At 38.4% G+C, this 23,304-nt stretch overlaps 2 protein-coding genes across 5 annotated transcripts in view; one reads left to right on the plus strand and one right to left on the minus strand.

Moving 5' to 3' along the window:
* adamtsl3 (ADAMTS like 3) overlaps nucleotides 1–4,865 on the plus strand; it is a 283,620-nt gene extending 278,755 nt beyond the window's left edge. For all 3 annotated transcript variants that reach the window (XM_031899211.1, XM_031899210.1, XM_012959518.3), the window contains 3 exons: nucleotides 1,670–1,779; nucleotides 4,172–4,386; nucleotides 4,549–4,865. In XM_031899211.1, coding sequence (XP_031755071.1) covers nucleotides 1,670–1,779; nucleotides 4,172–4,386; nucleotides 4,549–4,658 — 435 coding nt within the window. In that variant the 3' untranslated portion in view covers nucleotides 4,659–4,865. The remainder of the gene's footprint in view (nucleotides 1–1,669; nucleotides 1,780–4,171; nucleotides 4,387–4,548) is intronic.
* An 8,749-nt stretch (nucleotides 4,866–13,614) lies between these two features.
* Nucleotides 13,615–23,237, minus strand: saxo2 (stabilizer of axonemal microtubules 2). 2 transcript variants are annotated; one of them, NM_213717.1, is given in 4 exon segments: nucleotides 13,615–15,663; nucleotides 17,664–17,866; nucleotides 18,581–18,760; nucleotides 23,094–23,194. In NM_213717.1, coding segments are annotated over 4 exon segments (1,416 nt in total). In that variant the 5' UTR covers nucleotides 23,132–23,194; the 3' UTR covers nucleotides 13,615–14,668.
* Between the last annotated feature and the right edge of the window lie 67 nt (nucleotides 23,238–23,304).

A 23,304-nucleotide genomic window follows, 5' to 3' on the forward strand; every position in this document is an offset into this window, starting at 1 on the left:
TATCCCACCCAACAACCCCACTTTGATTTCAGTTTTTCCTTCCATTTCCATGGTATTTGTTTTTTTGTCCGCTACTTGCACTGTAATGTTTAATAATATTGGCAAATCTTTTGCTAGTGGCAGTTGGTACAGGTACCTATGCTCAGATAACTTTGCTATGAATCAGTGGTTAGGTGGCATTGCTAAAATAAGTCAAAGTGGCCAATCATATGCATTGGTACAGGTTGCCAGGAGTGTAACTATGGGCACAAGCTCTGTAAATAGTGTCAATGTGCTTTCAATTTTACATCCATTCTAGCTCTTTGTGAGTTGCACCTGTGCTTGTAAATAAGCCCTACAATTGGCCCATACATTTTATCACCACCTCAATCCCAAGAAAGGAAATCTGTGCAATCTGCATGCAACCACCCCTGTATCTGTACACTTGCTTATACCCATGCTATCAGCTAATAAACTGAGAAGAAAGCTTGGATCTGAGGCATATCCTCAGTATATTGTTTAATTGCATTCTACAATGCTCAAAAAGCTTATTTCTGGAAAAAAAGCTTCTTTCTAAAGTTCCCTTTATTATTGTGTTTGATTCTAGAAATATATCCTTAGCCAGCACCACATACCTATCACTCACCGGCAGGCTGATTACTTTCATACCCTGGCATGCATATTTGTGATTCTCTTTCGGCTACATACTGCAAATATGCAAAAAATAAACATTGCTATAATGTTCATCATTCTTAAGATTATTGTGTTTAACTGCTATCCATTGCTATACAGTTCCTTTGTAAATGGATAGCAACACCAAATCCAGATTAAATCAAATAAAGACCTAGCTAGCAGAAAGCTTATGCTAAACATATTATTTTCCCCTTTGTACTGCATATATGCATAGTGGGGGAGTTATAAGAAGTATGCCAGCTTTCTGCCATTATATGACCCTCTGGCCAAATGATTTCAGCCATCTGGTTTGCGCATAGAGACAGACTAACAAGCTGCTGGTCCCTGTCAGCCCAGTGTTATGTAGATATAAAACTAGTGCTAGCTTTAGAGCTAGTATGGGAACTGTGAACAGGCTCTGCTAGAGCAGTGTTGGGAATGAAGCTCTGTGTCCTGGCTCTTCCCATGGCTCACAGGGTCAGGCATGACCCCTATAAGCAGCACATTTCCAGGTACCGCTGGATGGAAATAAAGAAAGGGTAGAAGCCACTGTACTGTAGTTGAGACCTGGATGTCTATAAAGTCTATATGCAGGCTAAAGTTGGGGCAAGGGGCAGACAAAGGGTTAGTACTTGGCAGTGTTTGTATACTTATGGTTGGTTGGTGCTCTTCAGAACTAAACTGCATATGTCCCTTTAACCATTTTATAAACAAAATAACAAACACAATTCATGGGTGGTTCACCTCACCAGTGAGACCTTTATAATGTATAATACATGGCCAGATCTGTTTATCCTGCTATACACAGGAACCGTGATACTTTCCCTATCCAGGTACACTTACTGTGACTGTTACAGAGCTACTATTAAATGTGTATCCCTGTAAGGTGCTGTTTAGTTCCTGGGCTCAGTGGTGAATAAGCCATGCACACTGAGTCCCCTTATACTTTTTCTGAAGGAATGAATTTAGTCTGTTCAGGTATGCAAGTTCTAACATATACAAATATATTTTCTTTTAGTGCTTGAATCAGTGCATTGGACAAGGAATGGGTTTGCAGCATCGCCAAGTGTTGTGCCAGCACCATAATGGCACTACTTTGCCAGAAGCTTCATGTGACAGGAAAAAGAGGTATTTGTTTCATGGTAGCAGAATATCTATAGGCACTTTGCCATTTTGGCTGTATCATGGCCACTTGTACATTTCTATAATAACGTCCCAATATTGGTCACTACAGAACCCTTTGTTGTACAGTATGTTATGAAATCATTAAGTTCAATAAAACCATTTAATGTTATGGGAGTTACACTATTTGTACAATGAGAGCTATATTTGGAGACCTTAGATTCACACATAACAAATACAATAGGGGTTTTATATAGTTTTACCCAGTGCCAACAAGCCATACCAGACAGTCAGCAAGCAGTATTTACTAGTTTAGTGTACTTTCAGAGGCCTGATGTGTGCTCTCTGGCCACTCAAAAGGGTTGTACATTTTATTTTGTGTCAGTGAGGACACAATGTCCTAGTTCTAGTCATTTTAATTGATAAGTAGCACAAGTTATTGGTGCCATTTAAAGCCATATGTTCAAAGGAGTTATTGTCACCAACTGGCAGGATTCACCCAGAGTGACGCACAGACAGTCCATTTGTAGTCAAGCCACAGCTAAGCTGGTATACTGCAGTCCTTCATGTTATTCTTTCTCCAGGTTGCACAGATCCAATGGGGCTGATAGTTCCATAAGATCCCTTAGTGGGAGGAATGTTGGTCTCTGGGTCTCCCTTCATTTGAGAAAGATCATTCCTCTCCTTTAAAGGGGTCTGAAATCCCCATGGGCATCATGACTCATTCTGCTTCATGCTTCCTCTTCCTAAGTCTCCCAAAAACTACACAGATACAACTACTTAGAAAATACTTCCTAAATAATCTGCTGACTTTCTTCACCCCTCCCCTCAGAAAGAGGATGCCATTTTATCCCTTTGTCTGATAAAGCCCTTAAAATACAAATCGGAGGATGTTCTGAACATGAAATCGTTGGCAGACACCAATCGTATGAAAATGACTTCCATTGTAGGTCCCCCCAGGATATCATCTGATACACAGTACATGCGCAGATTTTATTGTTATCTGACCGAAATTTTCAAACCTGTCCGATTGCCATGGTACGAAATGTATTGGGACAATAATTCTTAGCCCACGCATAGTCTGAAAATCGTACAAAACTAGGTTTCAGGATAAGTATGGCCAGCTTTAGGTTCAGCCGAAAGAATCTATGGGCCTTTAGGGGCTATAATAAGGTTACTATCCAAATTACAGAATAATTTAACTCTGTATATCCTGTAACACATGGCACTGAATCATCCACATTAAATCAAGGTACAAGTAGATACATGATAATAGCATACAAGGCCATGACACTGACATCACCTATGCACAATAAATAAAATACATCATGCATAGGGCTGGAAGGGGGATAAGCGTGCAGAAGCGGTCCTTGCCTAGCATCCCTTTCCCAAGCACTGTGCCCTAGGCACATCTCTCATCTGCTAACCCATACTTCTGTCTCTGAAGTGAAATATTTTACACTATGTGCAAGCAGACAGGCATTCCCCAGTCATGAAATCTTTGCAGGCAGCAGACAAATATGTATTGGAGGGCCCCTGGCATGGATGATACAGCTCATCATAAGGGTGCTGCTTGTTGGCCATCACCAAATTATGTCCATGTGTCCTAATAACAATTATGAATTAGTTAGGATCATTGTGTAAAGGGAATTTAAATCTAAAATGGGAACCCTATCGTGATGATCCACTGGGCACCAGATTTAATCAGATATATGCTAACATGGCTAACAAAATTAGGGTGCAGATTTATCAACATTCGGATTTTTGTGGTTTTAGAGCTTTTTGGAACAAAAAAAGATCTTGCGGGTGTGTAAAGGACACCTGCCATTGACTTCTACATGACCGTGACAGCTTTAAGATGACAAATTTTTTCTTTTGGATTTTTTGCAGTTTTGTCACCTAATAAATGGTAATAGGTGTTTTTTTTCACAACAAGATTGTATTTTGGCACCAAAAAATACGAATCATGAAAAAAAATGCAAACCTAAGTAAATGCCCCCTTAGGGTCTTGATTTACACCTTAGTACATATCAAGATTACCCAGTTCCCTTCCACTGGTTATCCTGGCATCTCAATTCTACTTGGCCTGGCTCCCCATCAGCTCACCCCCTGCCCCTGGCCGAATTTGCTAACACAGTGCCCAAGGCCACCCTCATTCCCCAATGCCCCCCAACCCTCTCCCTCCACCGCACGTATGCAAGTCCGCGTCCATTTAACTTGCATACGGAGCAGTGGGGAGAATCCGGGCCTGCCCATGCCCACTTACACCCCAAAAGGCCCAAAGACTGCAACATCTTAAACAAACTGAATATTTAAGATGGATAGAGACTGTATGATGTTGTGATGATGGAATTTTCAAGTACAAAGAAAAATATATTGTTTTCTCCTTTGCATTTAGGCTAGCAGCCAGAAAAACATGTCCGTCTGAAATGTGTGATGTGTACTGGAGGACAGGTCCCTGGAGACCCTGTACTGCGGCGTGCGGGAATGGTTTCCAGTCTCGGAAGGTAGACTGTATGCACAAGAAGAACAGCAAAGCGGTGGCTGACCAGTACTGTGTGTGGAAACGGAGGCCAACAACTTGGCAGCACTGCAAGGCCACATCCTGCGGAAGTATGCAAATGTTTGGCTATTTCAGTCACTGACACGCTAACATTACAGAGGGGTAGAACTGCCAGTGCAGAGCAAGACAGCATTCACACAATTTGGTATTATGTTATACAACTTGCTGTGTCTTATCTGCTTTCCAATTTAATGGGATCTTTTATTTTTCAGAGGGAGAATGCAAGGACACAACTCACTACTGTACATTTGTAAAACACCTTAAGTTATGCCACATAGATCTCTACAAACAAAGGTGTTGTGAATCGTGTAACGGAGCATAACTTCTTCTGAAACAAACAAACCAAAACTGAAGAGAGATACGAAGAAATCCCACCAATTTGTAAAAAGTCTGTACATAGCAAAGTTTTTAGCCCCTTTGGCACCAAAGAGATCCAGACCCGCAGTATCTATAGCCTAGTTAATCCTTTGGTACCAATTCAGTAGGGACCTCTGAACACTAAGAATGAAAGCACATTTTATGAAGCCTTCTTTGTGACTAACCCACTTATTATTAGGTGTCAGTATGTCTGACATTAGTGTAGTATCTGATCGTCACAAGGTTGCATGGTTAACTGCGCTGTTGGTGTAGTGGAGTAGCTTAGGTCTCTGGCTGTTGCTACACTTCACCTGCGGCTGGCTCAGGATGTCGGGGAAGTAAAATAGGAAACATCTGGAGAGGCGGTTACCTGTCCTAATTTGCAGAATAACCCCTATACACAGAACTTGAATTAGTAGGAATTGGCAATATTCAGTGGTGTCTATAAGAGATGATCATCTGTCCTCCTGTCCATTGGCAGGACCCAAATAGTATTTTATTTCCTGGATGTTGTATTATATGGATGTCCATGAAGTGTTTAATTTGAGACTTTTGACAGACATGATCTTAAGAATGTTGGGGCTAATGTAAAAGTGATTATTTCTCTACTCCAAACATCAAGCTTTTTAAGGAGGAGTTAGAAATCCTGCTTTCATCTTTCTCCAGTTCTAATGAGACCACCAGTGGCTCTTAACTTTATTGCCCACTAACTGTATCATTACTTCTGAGCATCCCATTTAATTAGATATATGCTAATATGGGTAAGAGCCAGTGGCACTGTGGGAATTATGTGGATGTGGATAGCAGGCTGGTTGGACCACCTAACTCAGCCTATCAGATAAAAGTCTTGCCAAAGTATTGTATGGAGTCCAAACAACCACTGGAGAAAGTAGGTAGTAAACTGGCCATGTCCATTTTTTGCTCACTTATAACCCACAAGATAAGCACAGATGTACAGAAGAATCACCTCCATGCCTGTCATAAAATTGACACAATAGAGTTAGTAAGTGTTGCACTCACTTTATCTAGCTAATGGAATGATGGAATCTAAAATTCATTGGTGAAATAGGGGGTAGGAATTGGAATGGTGACATTTTAACTAAGTAGAATCACTGGTGAAGAAGTGAAATTCTGGCAGAAACAGAATTATTTGTGAAATGGCAGAATGTTCACTGGATAGAATCACTGGTGAGACAGTAGCGTTTCTTATGAATAGCATACACAAATAGATGAATGCAATTTAATGACGCAACATCAAAAGTTACTTTGATGGAGAGAAGCTTACTTTTATTATTATTATTGTTATTAATCTGTACAAAGAAATATATTCTAATAGAGTCAATCCATTTAACAGATGCTTGTACATGGGGGATTCATGTACTACTTACTCCACTTCTGCATAGCCAGCGGGGGCTCTCCCTGCAAACACATCACATCCCAACAAGCAGGGCAGTGGGTTTGATTTGAGCCTATGCGTGTAATAAACTGTGTATCTGTGCAGTATATGATGGATTCGGTGAGTTCAACAAACCATGCAGCGGCAGATATATTCCAGTAAATATGAAATCTGCAGTCTGATGCCTTACAAATGTCATACATGCATACTTGGAAATATTGCTACCTTTTATAGCTCAGCACTGTAATTTGGAACTATGCAAAACTTATGGAGAAAATAAAAAATAAATACCAAGAAGAGCATCAGTGCATCAGGATAAAAAGCTTTAAAATAAAAAATAATTTAGTCTCAATTCTATTTGAGGACCCTCCCCCTTGAAATCTAAAATAACATTTTGCTCGCAAGTACTCTTCCCTGTAAGCTGTGTACTCGTACGTACACACAAGCGCTGACACCAGTGCACAAAACATATAACAGGGCCCATGTAAAATTATTTCTGTGCACTAATACTGTAAGTTAATAACCAAGCCCACTCTGCGCACACAACTTTTTTTAAAGATAATTTTGTTATACCAAGCATATAATGGGCCAGAAATATGTGTTTCACAACCACATAAAGTTTGAATGGAAGAAACTGCTTGGTAAATGTGAATATTTGCCTTTGGGTCGCTTGTTGCCAGAGTGCTTACTCTGCATGTTGGCTGCCACCTCCATGTCCAAGTGTTGGAAACAAAAATCTGATTTTTTTTCTACTTTCTGTAATATGTTGCTATGGGACATATAGTTTGTTTTCCCAACTAAAGTAAACCTGTCATTGCTGAGGGACAACACTGACTTAAGGTTATAGGAAAAAAACATAATCTGGGTTATTAAGAACAGTTTTTCATAATATTCATGCCTTATTTCAAATCAGGAGATGCCTTGTTAAAGCCTTCAGCTGTACGAGACACAAAACTTGTGGCATTTTTTCATTGCAATAGACATGCAGTCAGTAATTAATTATTATTAATCCTAGTGAATGTTTATGCCCCCAGTAAAGAAATTATCAAAGGTAATTTTAAGAAGAACAATCACAATCTGTCCTATAACTGGTTGCCCGTGCCTTATCTGTATAAACATCTGTGCTCTTACATAGTAACATAGTAACATAGTAAGTTGGGTTGAAAAAAGACATACGTCCATCAAGTTCAACCATAATGCCTATATATAACCTGCCTAACTACTAGTTGATCCAGAGGAAGGCAAAAAAACCCATCTGAAGCCTCTCTAATTTGCCGCAGAGGGGAAAAAATTCCTTCCTGACTCCAAGATGGCAATCGGACCAGTCCCTGGATCAACTAGTACTAAGAGCTATCTCCCATAACCCTGTATTCCCTCACTTGCTAAGAATCCATCCAGCCCCTTCTTAAAGTTATATAATGTATCAGCCAGCACGACTGATTCGGGGAGGGAATTCCAGAACTTCACAGCTCTCACTGTAAAAAATCCTTTCCGAATGTTTAAATGGAACCTCCCTTCTTCTAAACGAAGTGGGTGCCCTTGTGTCCGTTGGAAGGACCTACTGGTAAATAAAGCATTAGAGAGGTTATTATATGATCCCCTTATATATTTATACATAGTTATCATGTCACCTCTTAAGCGCCTCTTCTCCAGTGTAAACAGACCCAACTTGGCCAGTCTTTCTTCATAACTGAGACTTTCCATACCCTTTACCAGCTTAGTTGCCCTTCTCTGGACCCTCTCTAACTCAATAATGTCCCGTTTGAGCACTGGAGACCAAAACTAAACAGCATATTCTAGATGGGGCCTTACCAGCGCTCTGTAAAGGGGAAGAATAAGCCCCTCCTCCCGTGAATCTATACCCCTTTTAATACAGCTCAAAACCTTGTTTGCCCTTGCAGCTGCTGCCTGGCATTGCTTGCTACAGCCAAGTTTATTATCTACAAGGACTCCAAGGTCCTTCTCCATTATGGATTTGCCTAGTGCAGTCCCATTAAGGGTATACGGGGCTTGCATATTTTTACATCCCAGGTGCATGACCTTACATTTATCCACATTAAATCTCATCTGCCACTTAGCTGCCCAGATTGCCAGTTGGTCAAGATCCTGCTGCAAGGATGTCACATCCTGGATAGAATTGACTGGTCTGCAGAGTTTTGTGTCATCTGCAAACACTGATACATTACTCATAATACCCTCCCCTAAGTCATTTATGAACAAATTAAACAAAAGTGGACCCAGTACAGAACCCTGAGGGACCCCACTGAGAACCTTACTCCAAGTAGAGAATGTACCATTAACAATCACCCTCTGTACCCGATCCTGTAGCCAGTTTTCTATTCATGTGCAAACGACTTCACTAAGACCAATAGACCTTAGCTTAGAAAGCAGTCGTTTGTGGGGAACGGTATCAAATGCTTTGGCAAAATCCAAATAGATTATATCTACTGCATCCCCACTGTCCAGCTTCTTACTTACCTCATCATAAAAAGCAATTAAATTGGTCTGACATGACCTGTCCTTCATAAAGCCATGCTGATTACTGCTCTTTATGTTCATTTCTTGATGAGGCTGAAAATGAGAGTGTGAAAGTTCTTACCCCGTTTACTACATTAATGGAATATCATTGCAGATCTAATCATACTACATGGGATCAGCAGATCTTAAAAACAAAGATCCATGAAAAAAAATACTAAGGGCAATAGCACATTGGGCCATTCCGCATGTTGTCACTCAAGTGGTTTCCAGGCTAATACAACATGCAGCCATTTATTTGCCCACAGGAAGACTCCAATATATCCTTCACTATTAGTGCAGTCCTGGTAAGCACAGAATCGAGTTTCAGGTACAGTGAGATTGTTAAGAGGAGTGCTGTCCAACATGTCACATGTATTGGGCACATGTAGCATGACTGAGGGTCAGATTAAATTCAAATGATGATATCTCAAAATGTGGAGCCTTTAAGCAGACTGGGGGGGGGGCATAAAAATCCTTAGGAGGGTCATTTCCAGCCCATTGGCTTCCAGTTGGACAGCCCTGGTTTATACTATAGATGTTTAGATTTCATCCTCATGTAACCTCAGGTTTGCATGTAAACCAAGAATGCAAAAACTCCAACATCCAGATGGAGAATACCTGCATTGCTTTCAAAGTGAGAGTTTAGCTGAGCAAAATCCAAAACAATGCCATCTGAACACATTTTTGCTATGTTTTAAAATTATTTCACTCATATTTTTCTGCAAAATGGGAATAGGTTTGTTTATCAGACGGGGTGTATGAGCTTTCACTGGTCTGGCAATAAGGCTTGCCCAAACCTTTGTGGTTACTGAATGACTGTTACTTACATGAGTTTGTCAATGTGACCCAAACTTTGCGTTCCAAAGAAGATAACCTTGTGATATAAAGGTAGAACCATAAGCACATACAACAGGGTAGAAACAGAAACAATTTATACACAACCGGCACAATCCATGCAGTCCAGCTCTCTTACACCTGTACTAGAAGCTATATGGACTCACTGCATCGATGAAGAGCACCTCATGAACATGGAAAAATAAAGGCTTCTTAACTATATAAGAGGTGCTGTTAATTGATAAAGTGAGCCTGTTTGGTGCTTTGTGGCTGTAACGGAACGTTAAAGGATTCTAGCGCTGACATAGAATTTATATCTAGAAGCTATATGGAGTTGTCTTAGTTCTGAAAATGCAAACTGTAGTCACAGTTACAGTACTAAATCTGTTTTCAGAAATTTTACTTATAGCTTTTGAGATAAGAATTCGTTTAGTAGCACACTCCTTAACTCAACATTTTTGTTCTACTGCAAAGAAATCCATAGCATGTTGCATATCCCCCCAAAATGAAGGTTTCTGTGGGGCGGGGGGCAAATTATTGAAATATGATAACATAGAAACGATAACAACATTATTTGTGAAATAGATTTATTTAACTTCTGTTACTGTTTGGTGCTTTATATAATACTGAGGTGTTTTAGATATAGTTTTCCATTGAATCTGTACCTAGTGTTTTGTTGAGTGCCTTCAACATGTGTTGTGGATGCACTTCTAGCTTGAACCCCAAATTACAGGGCACAAATATGACAGCAGGAGAGGCCTAATTGTGGGTACTAGATCTGCAAATCTGGATATCTGGGTCTGGGTCTGCAAATATTAATGACTAAGCCAATGATTAATAAATATTCTGAAACGATAATCAAATAATTAGAACGAGGTTTGCAGCTAAATTTTTACCTAGCTGCAGGTATTCATCTTGGTTGCCGTGCCTTGGCTATCTAACCACTTGTTAAACAGTCTGCTTTTCATACGGCTTGCATCACTGAACGTTAGACAAAAACTACTGTATACAAATACTCCAGTCTTTTAAATCATTGATGGGTCTTGATTGTTAGAGATTTATAAATTAAAAGATAAAGTTTGTAAATTACATTTGTACATATTTATGGTCTGATTTAAGTGCAATATTTTGTTCTGTACAGTGTGTAATAAAGATTTTGGGACATATATTTTCTTATTACTAGATTGCGTCATTGGTTTCCCCTCCTCGTATTTAAAGTTCACATATGCCAATTTTGAGCACTTTTTGTTGCTACGACAAATGTGTCTTTGGTTAAGTATGCATGCAATGTGGAAGCATAAATGCTGGAATCTGTTCTTCTAAAAATGAATTTGACATTCCCATTAAGCTTATTATTCTTATCATAAGCAGTAATCAAAATGTTTCTATCTTTCAACAACACAATTACTGTATTTTGTCAATAAAATATACTTGCGTTACTCGAAAATGGATTTTGTATTTCTTGAATCGCTCCTCACCTAGTGCTGCCATTTTAGACACAGCTATGAGAAGGGAGGATCAAGAGATTCAAGTAGAACTTCAGGAGGGGTCTGGTGCAATATGTGTTCTTTCAGTTCCTTGGTTCCTTGCTCTGATCATTCCCCAATAATGCTCCCTCTGAATTTTATGGACCATGTCGGGAAGTTAGATGGATCCAAGAAGTACAGAAATAGGCATCTTACAGGATGTCTTCATTTCCTCAATTATTAATTCTTTAGGCAGAGCTTCTTTAGCACATAGCTATGTAATCAAGGAACCCTGAGTGTTTCTGTCTGCATTGCTGGTCACAGATCTATGCTATAGCTGGCACAGGTACTGTAAAAGCTGATCTGCCCTCTTACTCTGACATCATCTAACAGAGCTGTGTTACTTGTCCTTGAAGCCCTGTAATTCAGCTTTACTTATTACAGTTGGGTGAATATAACCATAACTTTGTATAGTTTCACTGATATCTCATTGGTGTTAAGGACTTTGAGACTTTGAGACATATTGTTGCTATATTTCCTAAGTAAGTCCCAGAAAAGTCTCCTGGAAATGCAGGTGAACATTTTTTCTTGTATAAATCAGAGGCAGGTTAAGTGGCATACAGATGCTTAGGCCGCTTTATTATTTCACTGTATAAAAGCAATACAACATCAGAGGTGTAGTGTGTTGCACACCTTTTTAAGTACTACTAAGGCAGGGCTGTCTATGTACAGACTTAGGCATCATACATGATATGTCTGTGAACGTTCTCAATCATCCATGTCATGGTATATTTATAGTGATAAGTTTATTTGACATTTACTACAGATATATAAAACATGATACCTTTAGAGCATTGTACTGCTCTTGGTCTGCCATTATATCCAGCCATATTGTTTGTAACAGACTGCTGTTCGATGGAAACTTGATTTAATCATATTCAAATAATGTATTCCAGTTGCATTTTTCACACTTAAATGGCACTTTTAAAGAAAGTTTGTAGCTATGCTTTATGGCTCTGCTTAATTTTTAAAATAAATAACATAAATCAATCACATTTTTTGCCCAACCACAATGACAAAAGAGTACATTTTAAACCACTAAGTTAATGCTCCCAGGTACAGTACAGTTCTTAAAGCGAATTGATACCCTAAAATAAACTTTATGGTGGTAGACCATGCTGACTGTGACAAGCATAAGCCACGGGATTGCTCACCTCACTGCCATTAAGCCTTCCATGCCCTTTGCCTTGGATGTCAAATCATACAGAGTACAAGCCAGAAAAGTAGTCAATGTGCCCCAAGGAATATTTTATGATTTAAAAAACTTTATGAAACAAGAAAAAATGATTCCTGACTTGTTAGGTGCAAAGTGTGCAGTATTTAACCTAACACATTTTGTGCTATTATTTATGCTGTAAGTGCTTCATCAGAGGCCCCTTAGTGTTTTTAATTTATTAATAGTCCTTAAGGTGTAAGGGTTGTGTTCCAGGGAGTTTTAGAGTTTAATACTATGGGAGTGTTGCAGTAAATTTGCATTATTAGGCATGACAGTTAGTTGTCCTGCTGGTTAACTGACTGTAGACATTATCTTCAGACAAGCCTAATACCCATTTTTGCCATATAAAGTAGTATGCCCTTGCTAAAGGAACATGTTCTTAGTTGAAGCAAGCAATAAAGCTCTCATTCTTACATTTAAATAAAACTTTCAGAGAAGGAATGCCATCATACTTTACAGTATAGAAGATAATCACCACTTATTAATAGGTACAGGTATGGGACCTGTTATCCAGAATGCTCGGGATCTTTCCGTAATTTGGATCTCCATAACTTACGTTTTTTAAAAATCATTTAAATATTGAATAAACCCAGTAAGATTGTTTTGCCTCCAATAAGGATTAATTATATCTTAGTTGGGATCAAGTACAAGGTACTGTTCTATCATTACAGAGAAAAGGGAAATCTTTTTAAAAATTAGAATTATTTGCTTATAATGGAGTCTATGGGAGATGACCTTTCCGTAATTTGGAACTTTCTGGATAATGGGTTTCCGGATAAGGGATTCCATACCTGTACTTACCCTTTTTTAAAAAAAAAAAAAAAGTCTCTATAAATCCCAGGCCATTGGACACAGCAACAAGAGTTCAGTAAATAACAGCCAGGTTATTTACACCTATGACATTTAGGAGTATAGATACGGAACGTGTGAACTGCCCAGGCAACATATTCCATATTCTTGTGTGCATGGCTTCTGCCGTATTTATACAAATATAAAAAAACTATAAATCAACTACTCAGGTGGTCTTTTAAAAACTGGAAAGATATTTTCATACTTCTTTGATTCTGTTCATCTGTGTTGGAAAAGAAGGGAGAGTCAATAAGACACCCAAGACACTAACTGTGTCAAAATTATTAATGACCTCAAATTTTTACACTTAGCCTTGATTAAAAATGCAGATTTTTTTGTCCACTCTTTGTGTGGTCATTTAATTTCTGTGGGCTGAGTTAAGAACATTGCAGTGACAGCCATGTTATGTTTGGCGCAAGTTAGAGGAATAACTCTGGGTTGGTTGGTTGATGTTCCATGTCCTCATTTTCCCAGCACATGATCCTGACATCTTCCATGCCAAGTACAGCTGAAACTGCCCTGAGCTTTCTCCTTTATGTGAGTATGTCTTAGATACTGGTTTATGCAAAAACATGCCACTCAATTTATGTTTTAGTTTTATTAGTGAAATTGATTAAGTACAATGTATACAAAAATCATAAGGGTTTTTTTTTAAATAAAAATGCAGTAGCAATACAGGTATAGGGCCCGTTATCCAGAATGCTCGGGACCAAGGGTATTCCGAATAAGGGATCTCCATACCTTAAGTCTACTAAAAAATCAATAAAACATTAATTAAACCCAACAGGATTGTTTTGCATCCAATAAGGATTATTTATATCTTAGTTGGGATCAAGTATAAGGTACTGTTTTATTTCTAAAGGGAAAAAGGGAATCATTTTTAAAAATTAGAATTATTTGCTTATAGTGGAGTCTATTGGAGCCTTTCCGTTATTCGGAGTTTCCTGGATAACGGGTTTCTGGAAAAGGGATCCTATACCTGTACCACTAATTGTAATCAACAAATTGAGGTACATTGTACAGAAAAATCAGAATTGAAAATATCAAAAACAGCACTTTTTAAAGAATATAATAGCTATACCACTGATTAGAAGAAAAGTGTAACATTTATAATTTCCCCAAATAATCAAGTCCATATAATTATAAACTATTTCACTAAAGCAAACAAAACCTGCGCCTAAAATGACAATTGCACTGCTGATGAGGATACTGAATACTGTCTTTTAAATTAATTCTCAAATTGTGCAAAAGGACCACTAGCAGTAGTATTAATGCTCTTAGGTGCCATACATATCTGAATTCAGTGATCTATCAACCCAGACAGAGGGAGCTGACTGCATTTGTCTCTCATGAGACGTATGGTTATTCATTTTATACTATTGATTATATTTACTTCTGCACTATGGGCACCAGGTTTAAAATCAAGAGAAATTATGATTCGTTGTTGCTAGTCTATGGGCATAATAATGTAAACTTTGGTTATAGCGTAGCTTTTCTCATTTTTAGTAAATAAACTACAAAAATAAATCAGATTAAACAGAAGCTGAAATATCTGAAAGCAATTCAAAGTGCTTAGTAAGCATTTATTCTTTTGCTGCTTGCTGCTCAATGCTCTGGAAGATTACTGGCAATTGTGGTTAAGACATAACAGCGATTGCCTTTGCCATTGTGTTTCCGTTTTGGTTTGTAAATGCTTTTATTTCTGGAGTAAGAATCTTCCGAAAGATCTTATGGCCTCTGTTATCAATACTTTCAAAGACGTAACCAGGAGGTGAAGGGTAATTTGCTGGGCAAAGCTCACTCTTTTTGGGTGTATATTCAGACCGATACATTGTTGCACCTTCAAATGGCACAGATGTGCGGAGCGGCATGTTTAAAGGCTTAAAGCTCTGGGTTGGATTTATCTCATGGGGTTGATAATGAGATTTGAAAGTTGTTAGTCCTTCAAATTTCCCACTAGGCTTTGGAATAAGATGATCTCTCTTAATCATTTCTTGCCGCCCTCCTTCCCAGGCTCTGAAATCATCCTTCATTGTTGAACTTCCTTGGAAAGGAACATTGCTTCTTCGTCCATGGGTTACTGGCCTGATAGGGGCAACCAGCTTCAGTTGATGTGGAACATAATCCAGATGAGTTGTTGTATCACACTCCATATGGGATTTGGGTGGCACATACTCATAGGATTTGTGAACATACGGTGCAGGGATTGACCATGGCTGAAAACTATCTCGGAATTCAGTAGCACCCTCAAACTGAGCATTGCTTCCAACTTTGCCATGTTCAGGTTTGCAGCTTTTAGTTATCTCTCCAATTGCACCCTTAAAATTTAGACGATGGGTTGTGAGATCCTCAAAAGGTTGGCTGCTTGGCTTATATTCTTCTTTTTGTCTTACAAAACGTGGTTCTACTTCATGAGGAACATAAGATATGCGATGGCTTGTTGTTCCCTCAAAAGGAATGTCCCTGTTCTTTGCAACACCAAGTGGCTTAAAGCTCTCTCTTGGCATTATCTGTTTTGGAAAAAAGTCATCCTGAAAAGTAGTTGAATTTCCAAATTTCTCTGTTGGTGCTTGGTAAACACGTTCTTGTTTAGCAAGTTCTCGTTTCTGAAATTCCCATGGTCTGAAATCATCTGGAAGAATCATTTAAAATTGTTACATTTTTATTGCTAATCTTTTACTTGACAGCCTCATTTCTTTCAAACCAAACTCACTACATAAAGAAAATCCTTCTCTATTTAGGAAAAAACTAAAAGGATTCTAGAGCAGCTTATAAAGGCGACTTGATTGTCATCTTGGACACATTTTACTATATAATTGAAGCTAGATAAAAACATATGTACAGTACTTTCTTCAAATCCCACAAAGTAATTTATAGGCTCTTACTTGTTTGAATAAGTAAAGGAAGAAAGTTACAGCTATATTCCACCATCTCCCTATAAACCTAATAAACCTCTTTTTGATTGGTCATTTTTGCAGGAATTGTCTGCTTAGATAAACCATTATTGGTAGGTGGTAAACTACCACCTATCGATTTGTACTTGTAATCATTTGTGGTACACTTTGTTACAGTCAGTAATATGGAGCTTATCATTTAGTTGGCCCACTGTAGATCTTACAGTCCTTTACTCATGTATTCCACATAATCTAGGTTGAAAAGCCATAGGCTTTCACTTGAACTGACAAAGCACCTTTGGATTTTCTGTGCCCACAATTAGTGAATTGGGTGGGCAGAGATTGAGTTTTACAGAGAGCTGAATTACCATGTCTAGACTAGTGCTTTTTTAATGACAACTAAACCCTGAAAATGAATATGGCTAGAAATGCCATATTGTATATACTGATCTCACTGCACCAGCCTAAGAACTATAGGGGCAACCAGCACACGCTGAAATTAGTTGACTGGTATAAATATGCTCTACTGCAGATGACTGATCTCCTGCAAATGCTTTCCCACCAGCATTCATGGAAATAGCTGGAGGGAAAACATATGTGTTACTTTGTGTTTCCTCAGCAGCACAAAGTATCTTTATAAATCAATATGGGAAGGTACTATAGCTGCACTGGGCTAGTACAGATCTCTAAAACATAATGTACAGCATTTCTATCCTACTTCTTTGTTAGGGTTTAGTTATATTTTAAACAAGCTCTTCAGAATTATGGCACATCATACGCCAACCTTTATATAATTTGGTGGGAAAATATATAGCGAATGTATCTGATTATTATGGTTGTTGCACAGACAATCTGCTGTTCATATGGACAGAAACCATATACTGGATACTAGTGAAAAGAGTAATGTTCCACCTTCCTTAGGCTAACATATACAGGCATGGTTAGAAAAAAACATTTTTGTAAATTATCTTTATTATTTAAAATATGTAGTTTTGAAGCTACAGACCAGGATCTGCTAAACCTCTCTCTCCTCTGCTCTACACTGAACTGGTTACTAAGCCTTCACTCTCCTCCATTTGCATTTCATTGATGTGATTGGCTGAATCTTGGCAGAACATGGTATCAAAGATATACAAATGAGAGAGAGAACAGGGGTGCAAAACCAGTTCAGAGTGGATTTCTTTTTATTTGGCAGCCTGCCCAGCCCTGGTCTAGAAAATCCCCTACAGAGAGAGCAGAGAGCAGATCGGAGAGAATTTTAGTACCACTTATCCAAAACGTGTATGGTCTGTAGCTTCAAAACAAAACATTTTAAATAATAAAGACAATTTACAAATATGTTTTTTTCTCACAGAGAAAAATTGTCTGAAGGTGAACATCCCTTTAAGTACCTCTAAGAAAGAAATGTGTACAGCTTGCCTATTGGTATGTTACTACAATAATATGGCTTTTCTATTATGACCTGGGATGGGTGCCTTTCCTTTACTAAGTATTTGGTAAGCATTATTATATCTACCAATAAAAGCAATTTTTGGTCTCAAGATTACTGTACATTTTGATCCAGTGTAGTTTATTAGAACATACACCATGGAATGACCATGTCATATTTTTCTAATTGCAATCCAACATATTTCAGTCACTAAAAAAGATACAACTGATACATGTTAGAAAGCCTGATTTTTTTAGGAAAAAAAAATCACTGAATCTGTGAGAGAAACGGTACATTTTTTAAACTTACCTTTGTATGTAGGATTAGTATCAAACCTTCCAGGATTTGCCTGTCCTTTATCCACTGGACGTATAGGTGCCACAGGTTCTAGCTTGTGTGGGTTATAATCCCTGTTGTAAGTGGTTCCTAGCTCAATGCTACCAGGTTTAGGCTGATATTCTTCGTGTGCACGTACAGGACGATTAAGTATTTCATAGGGGACATAATCAGACCTATAAAATGACAGAAGAGAAAAAATGAACTATCAGCTCCTGTGTTCCCTGTGTATAGGGCATTCTCCAGCATGGCAGATAATTGTAATAGGCTTAATGCCAAGTTTCCACTGACTCTCGCCACATAAGAGGGTGAGCTGCAGCTGAGCAAAGAACCATTAAATTATATTTCTTCAACAATCTTCATTTTCTTACTTATTATGATCAACTTGTACAGGACAGGTGGAATTGCAAGGCTAAACAAATAAATCTAAAGTTTTACGGTGGAAATACACAACTGTAGTTACATATAATATACATGTTTGGTTTACACCAAAGTGCCCATTCCTTTTTAATGTTGTGTATTATACACTCCATTTCCGCTACACTTGATATGAGTATGAAATGAGGGGTATTATACCTTTATACCATACCTTAATGACAATATTTCTTTCAAATTGTTCATATGTTTCAATACAAACAAAAGGCTGTGTTTTTTATAAAGGCTGCAAAAAAGTTACTTAACAAGGTAATATCAAAATAACCCCAAAATCAAACTCATTTAATAATCATGTACCAAATTGCCCACAAATTATAAGATTAGTTACATATACCATGTAAAAGGACAATGGTTTCCTGTAATACTATACTTCACACAGGTATAAAAATGCTTGAGAAATGTTAGTGATATTGAATAATGAAATTCTGCACACAGAAAATAATGAAACACTGTACTTAAATGTAGTTATGCCTTCCATTCTTCCATGCTCGCCACTGTATTCTTGCTTTGGTTTCATACTCTTTGGAGGTTGTACATTATCGTACTGAGGGTATTTTTCCACGTATTCAGTAAGAACACATTGCTTTCCAGATTTCTCAGTAATATGTGTAGGATTATGGGGACAACGGTGGCGTCTGTAAGAAAAGTGTTTAGCGACACAAAAAGAGTAAACCCAACTTTGATTAAATAGATAATATACAATTTACTTAAAGGGGATCTCTCTACTTATTATAAGGTTTTTTCAATAAAACATACATTTTATTATTGGCTCACATCTAGCAGCTCACTGCTCCCCCTGCCCCCTCTTGTGAACTGAGCACAGTGTGGCTATTGAAGCAGGGGAACCCTGAAGCTACCACTATCTTAACTGCAGTCTGTGTCAATTGATACACCAAACTTGTGCCTAAAGAATCAGCACAATTATATACCAAAGGTTTTCAGATCAATTGGGCAGGTGTAATTTTCTCATCAGAGAGAAGACCAGATGTGTGCATTAATTCAGTCCTCGATGGATGGCACAATACAAAGCATCAATGGCCTGCATAATGCCCAAGGTGGGTATATTGGGGAAAGACTTGCTTATTTGAAGACCTCACCAAACGAGTGGATCTTTCAATGTATGGCCACCTTTATTCTCTTGCAAGCACATGTGCAAATGGTGAGTTTAATAGTATCACTCGCATTTCCATCAGGTGCATTGTAACCTCTAACCCACAATTAAACTAGAATTATGTGGGAAAATGTTACATTGTGAGTAAAAAAGATGGTAACTTTTACCTGAATTTGCACTTTGCACACTGTGCCTTGGTGAGTAAATTATTATTTTAAATGACCCTCGGTCTGTCCCACCAATGTGTTTCAGAACTTAAGGTTATAATTGGAAGACATAGGGGCACATTTACTAATCCACGAATCCGAATGGGAAAAATTCGGATTGGAAACGAACATTTTGCGACTTTTTCGTATTTTTTGCGATTTTTTTCGTCGCCGTTACGACTTTTTCGTCAATTGCCGCGACTTTTTCGTAGCCGTTACGACTTGCTCGAATTGTCACGACTTTTTCGTAGCCGTTACGTTTTGCTCGTATATTGTCGCAACTTTTTCGTATTGAGCGCTCGTAAACGGCGGGCAAACCTTTCAGACTTTGCATGATTTTGGAAGCCTCCCATAGGACTCAATGGCACTCTGCAGCTCCAACCCGGCCCAAGGAAAGTCTCCCATAGGGCTCAATGGCACTCTGCAGCTCCAACCTGGCCCAAGGAAAGTCTCCCATAGGGCTCAATGGCACTCTGCAGTTCCAACCTGGCCCAAGGAAAGTCTTCCCATAGGGCTCAATGGCACTCTGCAGCTCCAACCCGGCCCAAGGAAAGTCTCCCATAGGGCTCAATGGCACTCTGCAGCTCCAACCCGGCCCAAGGAAAGTCTCCCATAGGGCTCAATGGCACTCTGCAGCTCCAAGGAGGTAATATCTTGTAAGTATCTTGTAAGAATTCCTTTTAACATTCAAAAAGGAGTGAGAAGAAAAGCTGGACCTTCCTGATGAGATAATATTGACTTTAAGAAATAAATTCCTGCACATCATTTGTCAAGTTCTATGAAATATGTTAGACAATAACAAACTAGCTACACTTGTTTTTTCCAGTGTATCACTTGATTCCCTATTCTCGTCTAGTGCTTCTCAGATAAGAATTGTTAAAACACACCTAAATATCTCATATTATAGTTATAATGTAAGTTATTAGCTGAAATAACAGAGCAGCATATGAACTAATTGTGAGATGTAATTGTGACCCTCTGTACAGAGACAGAGAATGCAGACTGTGCTTAATCAGGAATACATTCTTTCCATTTGCAGTTTTTGTAAAAGTGGCCTTTTCAAAGATACAAAGTAAGCTCTTCAGCTATTTCAAACAGATGATCCAAACAGAAGTTCATAACTCCAGACGGTAGTAATAAATAGTAGTAATAAATTGATGTTTTTAGCTTTATATATATATTTGTATGTTTAATGGGTTTTCTTGCTAAATCAGGAGATATTAAAATATAATTTGTTTGGAGGTGATAACTTATAGGTTACACTGTAGTAATGAACTGAATAAAAGTACCTTATATTTTACACAGTTACTCATGCCTTACTTCTTATTGAGCCCCCATGGCAGATGACCAGTAACACCAACAAAAATGAAACTGTTTTCAATTGACTGAAAAATAATGCACTGTTACTATGTACTGGTAAAAATTTCACAAACACAACTACAGTTTATATACCTAAGGTCTGAGTAGCCATGGGGGCGGCCATTCAAGTTAAACAGGGCAAAAAGGCACACAGTTACAGAATGGATTACAGATGGCTTTAGTTCTTCTACAGGAAGACAAACAACGCTGGATTTATAATTTTGGCCGCACCCATTCCCTGCCCATGATCACGTGCATGTACATCCATTTAGCTCACATACGGAACACTGGGGACAGGATGCACTGATGTTTTCTGTGCATCCTGTATGTGAGCAAAGTTTAGGTCAAGACTTTTATTTTCTCTTTTTATCATGGCCAGAATACCTTACAGCCAGTACAGCAGCAAGTGTTTAGCTCAACAACATGACTCTGCCACCTAAAATATCAGCACAATACACTATGGCTTCTGCCTGCCTGCTATATCAATAGGATCAGATAACTAAATGATTAAATCATTCCTTGCACCAATCTTGCTGCTTCCACTGTATGTCTATTACACCATTCGCATACCACATCCCTGTTTCAATTTGTCTGCTTGATTATGTTTGGAGGTTCACACTGAAAAGCTGCTTGTTAGCTTCGCCTCAAGGTGTCTGGTTCCGAGGAAACCATGGACCTGCCAACAAACTTAAAATTGAGAACCTTCTGATAATCCTTCCTGACAGTTCCTGGTTGCTTAATGTTACTAAAATAATTACGTCAGGCAGGTTATGTCCTAATTTTAGGACCCCAGGATGATATTATAGATGGTGCATTTGCGCAGAAAAAAAGAAATGAACACTTTGCAGGCAGGTTGAGGGTTGTTTGCTAAACCCAATGAAAATGGTTTAATATTGAATAATACTGATATTTCTACAAATGACTTAAAGGACCCCACTGACCCTGCCAGGTCATTTCTTTAGTCATAAACCTCAGCGTAAAGCCATTAAAAGTCGGATTACTGTAAGGTCATTAACAAAACCAATTAGTGAGTATAAAGGTTTAACCAACTGATACAGTGTTTATGCTATTGTCAGTGTCATGTAACCAAAATATCAGTATTTGTATCTATATTCAATAAAGCAGCAGCTTCTGTGTCCTGAACTATTATAGATTAAAATGACGGTAACCAGTGATATGTTATTAGTTATTTGCTTTGTTCAGTCAGCTGTAGGAAGAATAATAAAAATAAACAGTTTTGGTTGCCATAGGTTACTGCCCCAGTGCAAATATGTCCAGAGGTGAGAAGTGATACTCAGGGCTTTTTTACAATATTATATAACCAATGAGCGTACTTAGCCTCCTATCTATCTACGTAGCTGTACTGTATAATATAAAGGCATAATGTTATCCTTTTTGTAAGATATAAGGATATATATAAACTTTATGGAACTTCAAGGCAACTTCAAATAACCTCAACTCTTAGAACAGGCAGTACATTTTTTCTTATAATTTACAGTAAATCATAATACACAAATGACATCACTGTTCACTGATTATAACTGATAAAATCAGTAAGCATAGGTGGATTTTCAATAAGGCTAGGGGAGGCTAAGCCCCCCAAACCTGCTTGGCACCTTAAAAAAAGTAAAACAAAAAAATCCCCACTCCGTTTCTGCACTGTCCTGGAAATCTTCTCCTGTTCCTGTAAGCTCCTGTTCTGCTGCAATCAGCTGTGCTCTGACTGGATTCCTAGCAGCTTTGCAATTGGTCTTCCTAATTATTATTTTTTTTTGAATAATTTTATTTTCTCTTCTGCCTCTTTCCAACTTTCAAATGGGGGTCACTGACCCCGGCAGCCAAAAAGTATTGCTCTGCGAGGCTACAGTTTTATTATTGTAATTTTTTATTACTTATCTTTCCATGCGGGCCCCTTAACTATTCATATTCCCATGTGTTGTTTAAACCACTGCCTGGTTACTAGGGTAAATAAGACCCTAGCACCAGATAGCTGCTGAAATACCAAATTGAGAGCTGCTGAAGAAAAAGCTAAATTGCGGAAAAACCAGTGAAAATAAAAGAGGACCAATTGTGAAGTGTCTCATAATATCAGTGTCTATGTCATATTAAAAGTTAATTTAAAAGTGAACTACCCCTTTAAGCTAAGTGATCACAAATGTTTGTAGATCCCCTCACAGATCCCTGGGAGTCAGTGGGAGCTGCAAGGATAGTTGGGAGGTTCATTTTTTACACCAGCAGCGAATGCCGAATTCCATGCCCACCATTTTGATATATAATGAAACTGGCTCTTACCCGCATGTGCATATTTCACAGATACATTTGCGCTTCATGGCTGCCGGTAAGTATATGCACGGCTGGCAGTAAGCTCTTCTCTTTGCAATATGTGTCTTGTCAGCCTCTCCTGTATACACAGTCCGCCGCGCTGGTAACTATGCAAGCACACGGTCACTTAGCAACGTTTCAGCGTCCCATCAACAGCGTATGGGTGCGTCATGACGTCAAC

This window comes from Xenopus tropicalis, chromosome 3, assembly GCF_000004195.4.
Source record: "Xenopus tropicalis strain Nigerian chromosome 3, UCB_Xtro_10.0, whole genome shotgun sequence".
NCBI classification, from domain to species: domain Eukaryota; kingdom Metazoa; phylum Chordata; class Amphibia; order Anura; family Pipidae; genus Xenopus; species Xenopus tropicalis.